The following is a 10,272-nucleotide window of genomic DNA, read 5'->3' on the forward strand; positions in this document are numbered from 1 at the left end:
CTTTGCCTACCAGTGTACTAATTTACCATTTAGATTGCTTAATTATTGAAAATCTATTTAATAAAGATACTTTGAAAATGGTTGGAACGTGTCTTGACTTTTATTATGTAAAACCATCTGTGAGTTCCATCACCTTATAGCATTATCTATAAAGATCACATTTATAAAAATATAAATGTTCCAAAATAGGTTCTACGTCATGACACAATGCCAGTTGTATTCCAAGTAAGCATTGCTAAATAGATCACACTCATGCCGAATCTACCTGAATCTTTGACAATACATGCTTTTTATGAATGTTAAACCAAACGTATTCGATTCCATTTATGTATGATATATTTAATGTTGGTCGAAACAGAAACAACATTTTTCTATACGCGAGCAGATTCTATGGTGGGTATCTACCAATAAAATAAAAGTGGACTTGATTTGAATAACAAAAAACATCGAGTTAATAAAACTATAATGCTTAAATTTGCTGTTGTCGTTTAAATTTTTAAGTGGTTCCGCGCCTAAGGCTGCTATCATTGCAACAGCAAAACATGATCTCCATTGTAAGCTTAGACCAATCGACATTACTAATTCATCGTTCTGATAATTATGGGAAGACGATATGTAAATTACTTAGCGGTGATTCCCAGTGGGTTAACTGCTCGTTTGAGATCACTATCATAGAAATGAAGAAGGGGGGAGAAGTTTGTAATGGTGAGTGGGGAGTTTGTTTCGGCATAATTGTTTAACTGATGGTTCGTGTGTGGCCGGCTGACTAATATTTTTTTTTAATTTCCATTTTTGTGTGTATTTCTGTTCTGTATCTATAGATGTTTATCTAACATCTACCTGTTGCAACAACCAGTAATTGATTGGCGACCTATGATTGATATAATTCTTTATATTTCATCTATACCAACCACAATCAATGCCGTATATCTTTTTTGAAGGTCTCGTTCAACCAATGAGTATTTCATATAAAATAAAGAAACATGTATCGATAGAAGCCGTTGAAAGGAAGGATATTTTTTTTCCGACACCTTTATCAATTATGCATTGTTTTTTTGTGTGAAATATTTTGATACATATTTTATATCTTTTTATATACTATTCTTATATTATTTTTTCCGCTCCTAGATAGCCATTGTGTGAATTTTGCAAAATACATGCTCAGGGTGTTTGTCACACCAGTATTTCAAGTAGAAGATATTCAATACGTTTATCTGTTAGATACACTTATGCCAAATGAATATCTATATGAAAACACAGGATTTACAGTTACTTGAATTTTAATGTCAATACGCTACTCCGTGTGTTTAGAACTTTTTTTTACCTTGTGAAAATAAGCGGACATCTAGAAAAATAATTACAAATTCTCCCACAGAAAAAAAGATTATTAAAAATATTTTTTTTATCTGGTTTGCACTGTTTAAATCATCTTTATTTAAAGCTAAACGTATCATTGTAAAGAAGTTGTTAATATATAAAACCTGTAATTATTGTTCTAATATACTAATTTAAAATACAACTTAATACTAAAAACGTATGCTTTAATACATTCTCTTTTAAGCCTTAGTAAATCGACACTCGCACACACTAAGTGTAGGTTTGTAGTAAAATCCGGTTTATAGAAAGTTCTTTCTTATAGAGAACATTGTTATAGTGTAAGAACAGGCAGTTAAATTAAGCCACTTCGCGAACAATTGGAGTACGGATTGTTAAATAGCAAATCTGTCACTCCTGTTTTATAACTCGATCTTCTTGAACAATTGGAAGGCGGTTACCTGGAATCGCTATTAAAGTATGTCCTTCTGTATAGGGTCCCGTCTGTCCGTCAGTCCGCAGAAACACACTTTTTCGAAGGCACTAACATACACATAATATGACGTAGGGCGTGTACGATTGGTATCATCCGGTATTAACAATTAAAAACGTCATGCCTCATTTCGAACTAAGACATTCTATTAATTCATAATTATTTATATGCACTTATAGTCAAATAACATCCCTTAAACCACTGTTGTTATACATGTATGTCCACGAAACATAAATATAATAGTCATCTGCGCAGTTTTTGAAATTGTGCCCCCACCCAGCGGTTAAAGCTGTCTACGTCTTTATGGTTACAAGATTGTATGCTCTGACAAAATGTCGCTCCACACAATTTGTTCAATCATGCTTTTATAGTCACACCCAGCAAGGTTTTAAACTAGATACGCACGGGATGTTACAAGTTTAATATACACGCATATAGCTAAATTACTTTAAAAAATATCTTCCTTTGAAACATCGCAATATGGCCATCTACACAATTTGTTTAACGTAGGCCATTCTACTCAATGCTGTCTAATCATTTGTATTCACGTATATATTACAATTATTGTGAATGTTTGTTGTCTCCGCAGCCACAGTATATTATTTGATATATAACAGGCGTTTTGCAAAAAAAATAATTTCACAATCATGCCTCTGTGCTCAAAACTAGCACACTAGAAAACATTTATATAGTTCACTTAATATATTAATAATTTAAGTCAAATAAGAACATTCGGAAAATTCCAATATGTCATTAAAGAAGAATCCATCGTCTGACTCCGTTTATCACACTCTGCGTGCATCGCATCGCAACCTTCTTGCATTGGTTATATCCTCTTTTGGATTTGTTTGATGCGATCCTTTGTCGACACCAGTTAATACCTCTGCGCAATGTAATTTTTTAGTATGTAAAATCGTTTGCGTATTCCAATCCGAAAGAATCCCTTCAGGTAAAGTAGACAATTTAAATAGTTGGACATTCAAAATATTTGTTATAGTCTTGTTATAATACAAATAATACCCACAATAGTCCCTACCATTGTTTCACCGTCGAATACCATATAGGTTTTTGCGCCGTAGTCTTGCACGTTCATGCAAAAGACTTAACAAGTTACTGTATTCGCATTTGTACATTAAAGCAGGGACTTTGTGCACAATCCGTTTCACAAAAACGGAATGTCATGGCTCTGTTGCTAAAATATAATAAACAAGTGCAGCACCATCACCAATAATTACATCTAGATTTATTTAGAAGTACACTATGTATTGTACCAAAAGTAAGGTAAAATATACAATTGTTTGAAAGAGCGTCGAACATATACACATTAAATTTTTAATTTTTATAACGAATTCTCAGTTTGTTTCCTGTAATGGACATTATTTGTCGTCATAAGACCTTGTACATTTTTTTTTAAATAAATTATTTTTTAAATTGCTTTAAAAGAGTCTGGTTTGGTCAACCAGTTGTTCAATTTTTGTCCTTAATGTAATAGCCTGTTCTTGCAAATCTTTAATATGATGTAGATCATTTACTTCTGGCATTGATTGCTTTTTTGTTATCCTTTCGTTTTGAACTGGCCCACGGAATCGAGGCCATACATATAGTGATGCTTGCGTGATTGGCACAAATGCTAAACCAAAGGTAAGTGTGGCTGCAACAGTCGAGGCATACGGAGTTGCTGCTATACCATCGCCAATAGTTAATAGTCGTTCGCCGATAGCGCCGATAGTTTTGTTTGACGACTCCGTTTCACTCTTTTGCCCCAAAAGAGCATGCTCTATGCGGGTTCGAACATCACCAGTGAGATGGTGCAGCGTGTCTGCCACACTGAGCATATGTTGCAAACTAGAACAATCGCGGTCCTCAAGCTAAAGATCGCCGCAGCTCTTGACCATAGTGGTTAGGTTTAATAGCGCATCTTTTAACGTTTGGTTGCAGAAACCTCAAATACATCGGTTTTCAACTTAAATATAAACATATACAATAAAAAGTTGAATAAATCGTACTGCCATGTGCAAAAAAAAACTCTTCAGCAAATATTTCAAATTATTGGTGTGACAAGACTGACTTTAAAAATTAGGTGTTCCAAAGTATTCACAATATGCCTATATAGAAAAGTACCCGACACACCATGGCGGCCATGTTTTTAATTATCAGATTTATTTGAAAATGTATATATAAGGAAAATGCTTTTTACATACATATAGAGAAAACTGCCCCGCACTCTGGCGGTCATGTTTTTCCACTGACCACGACCATTTTCAAACTGATCCGACATATCAATAAAACCAATGCTCAAGTTTCATGATGATTGGTAAAAAAATTTGACTTTTAGAGTGTTCGCAAGCTTTTTTACTATATAAATATAAGGAAAATGACCCCCTGGAAGTCATGTTACTAGATGGATCAAAGCAATTTTTGAACTCGACCATCGTATCCAGGAAACAAATGTTCCTGAAGATAAGGAAAAAAATGAATCTTCTAGACTGTTCACATGTTTTCACTAAAAACATAAAAAAAACAACAAATCTTTTGACCAAGTTTCATGCAGATCAGATAATAAATGTGGCCACTAAAGTGTTCACAAGGCAAAATGTTGACGACGAACGACGCATGACGGACAAAAGGTAATCCCAAAAGCTCACCATGAGCACGTTGTGAGCTAATAAAAACATAACAATAAAACATTCAGATTCAAAACAAATTGTGAAGTAACTGAAGATATATTTTATAAATATATATTGACAATAATAAGATACTTTATTTAAGCCGCCTCGGGATAAAACATAGCTTCACTGTTCCCTGGTGGTCTAAATTAAATATGTTTAAGTTGCACAGAAGAAGGCCAAAAGACAATTAAGTTTTGCAAAGACAAACCACAAGTGATCGAATATGTATTATTTATCATTTGTTAAAAGAAGCTGTAAATCGAGGTTTGGTCAATTACTTTTGTTTAATTTGAGAACTTTTATATTTTGGAGACGTGAATGGTGCGCGGAGTGGTTAGCTTGAATTACATGTCAAATCAAGGTAATTGTTAGTATAATATTTAAATGGTTAAGCGCAAATAACTTTAATTCCGGTTGTATGCTGACTTTTTTATGAAGGTGTTTTTCACAGGCAGTTCTTAAGCGACGATACAAGTAATTTAACAAGTAATTCTTTTAAGTTTTTCCATCACTAATTAAACATTAGATTGGAGTTTGAGCTATGCTAGGCCCTCTAGAAGTTCTAGTTGACGCGTGGATAATATACGCCTTATTCATCTAGATCTGGATATTTTCAGCAAATAACCACTTAATTTTCCAATTTACTAACATAACCGTATTAAACGCCGCTAAACCATTATTGCAAAAAGTGTGTTTACAATTGGAATCTTTAAATCATTTGAAAACGCTAAAATATATACACGTTCCATTTGATGTTTGCGTCTTTACCTTAAGTAGTTTCTGGCTTGTCTCTGTAAATTTAGAAGGATTGTTCACGTTTACTGAATCATTAAGAATGCCCACGAGGGTGATTATAAAATTGCCCTTCTCGTCATCAGCTATCCTCATAGTAGGGGAATATTTTAGCGTTTTGTTCTTGTCTCTAACCTAAAAAGATCAATTGATTCATTTTCTTGTAATTCAGTTTAAGCAAATGAAATGTTATGAAAAAGGATATAATTATGAACCAGTATTTTTTATAAAATGATAATCACCATACTTAATGTTAAACAAGACTTGAAAGAGACACATTATTGAGCATGGAAAATGCCCTTGAACAATAACAAAAAAACATAATTCATGTAAGCACGGGAAAAGAACATTAAGCATCGCCTTTCAGTTCAATATCTTATTAAAAAGATATAACCTTTGTGCAGATATTGGCAGATTCGCTAAGGTCTTCTTTCAAGTACTTCTGGAATTTGATACAGTTGATGATGATATTCACGATGCCGTTAAAATCGGTATCACGAGCCGTGTTCACATTCTCATAACCATCTGGGGGAATGTAACATTTAGTGATCGACCATGCGATCGTGCACCATTGGGTTGCGTCCGTATTTTTCCAGGAAGGTCCTTTAAAACGATGATTGTCGATGATCGATTTGCATAAACTATCACATATTCGGTTCGTTGGACATCTTCTGTTACTTAGAGCGACACTGTTGTTAAATGTACAGCGTCTGTGTTTTGTTTTGCACACTGTCTTTGTAGGGCATTTGATAACATTAGGAGTCATGCATTTGTTACATACTGTACCTTGTGGTTAAAGCGTAGTGATTTGAGCATGTTGTAGTATGTGAATACGAAACGATTCAGTTTCTGCCTCAACGACATCAGTTAGAACATCCTTAGCAAGGCTTTGTGCAAAATGGCATATCATCCAGTTTCGATATTCAGTGCTAGTAAAAACGTTTTGAAAATTGGCCATATCCAAATTGTCAAGTCTTCAATTTTGGGTTGCTTGCGTCTGCAATAACAAACAAAATACACTTGTTATAAAAAGTATGGTTTTTAAACAAGAAATACGAATGAATCATCGTTTCAACACATTCCAATACAAACACACACACACACACACACACACACACACACACACACACATACACACACACACACACACATATATATATATATATATATATATATATATATATATATATATATAATGTACTTGTAAATAAAATCTGGTAATATTAAATATAATATATTTTTTTAGCGTAGATGCGTGGGATGTACGAAATATGTGTTTCGTTTCGTTTTAAAGAGAGTATTATTGAATTACGAAATTACATTTGAAATTAAATGTTGTGTCTCCAAAATGTCCCCCCCCCCCACACACACATACACGCGCACACACACGCGCGCACGTACGCACACATACATAGAGCGAATAAACTAGGATATTGTTTGGAATATGGATATTGACCATAAGTATGATTAGTTCAAACTTTTTGTCAAGAATTTCCGCACGAATTTAAGATGAAAAAAATACAACAATTAAAGGGAGATATTAAATGGAGACTTTTAACACGGTATATTTTTAGCAACGAGCTTCATAATAAATTGGACTCTTTGTATCAGCTCTTAGTGAAAATTGTATAAAGTGACGCCACGGAGACTAGTAGCGCCTTTTAACAAAGTTATTTGTATCTCTGAACTTAATTTTGAAAAAGCAACTTAAGTGTGGTAAGAAATGTGTGTAGGCGTTATTTTAAAATCCCACTCAAGACGTGTATGGTTTATAATTGTTTTACCTACTTCATCAATAAAACGATAGTAGTATATAAATATAATTCATTAAAAAAAATTTTTTGCATCGTTTTTATGCGTGTCTATTTTGAGGAATTAACATTTTTAACAACCTTGCAAACATTTTACTTTTACTCTACGCATCCTTCGTGGATGGAATGTGCATAGCTGTCTTTAAGTGAGGATAGTTGGAACTGACTTACAAAATGGCGTCGCTTTCGTTATTTTCGAAAAGGAGTCGCGTGTATTTTCAGCCCGGTTAGCCACTTTACATTTCTGTTTAATGAATACATCCTTAACTTAAGGCTCTTCGGTGTGTGAGCTTCCCGTTTTTTGTATTTAGAGTAACCAGATGTTTGTCAGCTTATGTATGTATCACCAGATTAAACGTTTTGAAAAACTACAATAACAGAAACGGTAAGACTTCTCCACAATTTAGTGACACAGCCCTGTAATGTTCAGTTTATCACACATTTCTGATCCGGACCGTTCACTATAAACTCTGATGCACGATAAGACAGATAGTAAGAGGTTCTATTTGTTCAACTGTGTATATGTGTATATGTTTAACAGTGGCTATAAAATTGTATTAAGATCTTTACCAGCATAAATTTTATAAATATAATATCGTTCTTTAAAATGTTTTCATATAAATGCAACCAGCATACCTTGTTAGCGTGTAACCTCATGTGACCCATTTAGATAAGCCATAAAAATCCGAGCCTTAAATAGCGGGGTCAAAATATCGTGACAAATCACTACTGATTTTGCTGTACCTTAAACGGTATGTGTGAACGTGTTTACATCGCAAAGTATGACTACATACAGTGATATTTTTATAAATTAAGATTTACCTGATAAGTTTTTTTAAGGTTTATTTTTCCTTATAAGGAGTATCAATGTATGATGTAAACATAGCGTGCTATCTGTATCAAGTCACAGAACCTCGGCATTAGCTGCTATCCTCTATCCTAGCTGCTATCCCCCTTAACGAACCCTCACAATGTTCCATTTGTTGTACACATTAACAAAACATAAAGAAGTTACTTATACATGTATATGTGACGAGGTATGCGACTTAGACTTGCCATGCTATTCTCGGCAACCAGACAATTTCCGAAGCGCACTGCTCCTTCAATGTCAACCTATTTTCAAATCCTTGGTAATGAACAACGCGGAAGACTGTTCTAAAGGAAAAAAAGATGCCTGTTTGCTTAAGCGGTCATCAAACAGCAAACTTGCAAAAGCATTTACTACAATCGTTCAGGCTACCACAAAATTACATTGCAAATATGCATAATTCGTTTTGACAGTCGTTCACATTGTAATTGCACATCTTATACAATAAAAATGAAACATAAGTTAACACTTACTAGAAAAACATCCATGGAAATCCATTATGTTGCGATAACCAGCTTTTCTTCAACATAGTGTTTTCACTTTCGGTACACAATTTTTGACGCGGAAATATGCTCAACAAAAGTTATAACCGAGCACTTGCTATTTTGGGATATTAAAACTCTGCGTATGTGCTTAGCAAAAACAAATTATACCAAATGCTTCAACATTTTATTAGCACCAATGTATTAATTGTTCAAATGGTGATAATAAAATGTTTAAGTATTTGGTATAATTTGTTTTTGCTTAGCACATTACGCAGAGTTTAAATATCCCAAAATATCAAGTGGTCGGTTATAACTTTTGTTGAGTGTAGCTTTAAACGAAACTGTGTTCACATTGGTTTATAACTACGGAATACCGTAAGTCCATCGTGGTAACACATTAAAATCCTGAAGACGACAATTCGATAGTGCGATAGTACGATGGCGACAATGCGAAAGTACGATGACGACAGTGCGACAATACGATGGCGACAGTGCGATAGTACGATGGCGACAATGCGATAATACGATGACGACAGTACGATAACGCGATAGTACGATGGCGACGATGCAATAATACGATGACGACAGTGCGACAATACGATGACGAAGTGCGATAGTACGATGGCGACAATGCGACAATGCGATAGTATGATAATACGATGACGAGATGCGCCAATACGATGGCGACAATGCGATAGTACGATGGCGGCAATGCGATAATACGATGACGATAGTACGATAACGCGATAGTACGATGGCGACAATGCGATGATACGATGGCGACAGTACGATATGACTATCGCACTGTCGCCATATAATTGTCGCAATGTCGAGATGTCGTCATCGTACTATAGCGTTGACGCATTGTCGGCATCGTACTATCGCATTGTCGGCATCGTACTATCGCACTGTCGCCATCGTACTATCCCATTGTCGCCATCGTACTATCGCATTATCGTATTGTCACCATCTGGATTTAAATATGTAACCACGATGGCATTAACGGTATTCCGTTATACGAATAACGGAGGTGGGGGCTTTCCTGTGTATCAAAAGAAAAACATCTCCACGCAGAGTTGTCGTTACTCGCTCTCACATACAATCTCTTCCATCACAAGCACAGGTGGTTCACGTGTTGCTACGATATTAATTAGTAAAAACATCTTTTTGAATGAAAAATAATCATTAAGAAAAAACGAACTTTTCTGAATAAAAATTCACTATATATATTTGATAGTGATTTTTCTTTCCAGCGAAGTTGATTTTTCGTTTTAAATTGATTATTTTTTATTCAAAATGACGTTTTTTTGTTAATGTACTTGTTTACATGTATTCTATGGTAAGCAAATTTAGCATCATATCAAAAGTATCATAAATTGCGTCAAATTTTGCGTGTATGGGTCTTAGGTTCCAATCCTATGAAACGCAATATTATTTTTTTTGTTCAGTACATTTGTTTCAAAACTACGAAAATGTGTGAACAACTCCATGAAAAGCAATGGACTTTTGCCATAGGTGAACAAAGGCGGTGAACACTGCAGCTTTTAATATAGCAAACTAGACACTATTTTATTCAATAAAGTATTTTACAGCATTCCTTTGAACCGAAAAAGTTCCACGTGTTAAATACATACACTTGATGAATGTTGGTCCCACATAATTACAGGAATTTCTAATAAATAGTAAGCGCCCTAACATATTTACCAACAGAAGACGACTCATTGTCCTAATCGTTTTGTAAATTTAATTTAATTCAAAACATACAATTAAATTTGCAAAACGATTTAGGCAGTATAGCAACATGGTGCTCCTTTAATAACATGTTAATTCATCCAAACAA

General features: G+C 34.4%; 1 protein-coding gene across 3 annotated transcripts; it reads right to left on the reverse strand.

The window, feature by feature from the left end:
- Positions 1–3,033: 3,033 nt before the first annotated feature.
- LOC127841579 (uncharacterized) lies at positions 3,034–8,629 on the reverse strand. Of its 3 annotated transcripts, XM_052370503.1 has the most exons (4): positions 8,421–8,629; positions 5,663–6,265; positions 5,245–5,403; positions 3,034–3,770 (listed from the first exon to the last, which is right to left on the reverse strand). In XM_052370503.1, exons 2-4 carry the CDS (start codon positions 6,032–6,034, stop codon positions 3,729–3,731), a joined length of 573 nt encoding a protein of 190 aa, XP_052226463.1. In that variant the 5' UTR covers positions 6,035–6,265; positions 8,421–8,629; the 3' UTR covers positions 3,034–3,728. The 3 variants fall into 3 exon arrangements, 1 of the variants encoding a protein (XP_052226463.1); XR_008031119.1 differs by lacking the exons at positions 3,034–3,770; positions 8,421–8,629 and adding an exon at positions 7,716–7,840 and having other exon boundaries at positions 4,520–6,265; XR_008031118.1 differs by lacking the exons at positions 3,034–3,770; positions 8,421–8,629 and adding an exon at positions 7,251–7,540 and having other exon boundaries at positions 4,520–6,265.
- Between the last annotated feature and the right edge of the window lie 1,643 nt (positions 8,630–10,272).

This window comes from Dreissena polymorpha, chromosome 8 (genome assembly GCF_020536995.1).
Source record: "Dreissena polymorpha isolate Duluth1 chromosome 8, UMN_Dpol_1.0, whole genome shotgun sequence".
NCBI classification, from domain to species: domain Eukaryota; kingdom Metazoa; phylum Mollusca; class Bivalvia; order Myida; family Dreissenidae; genus Dreissena; species Dreissena polymorpha.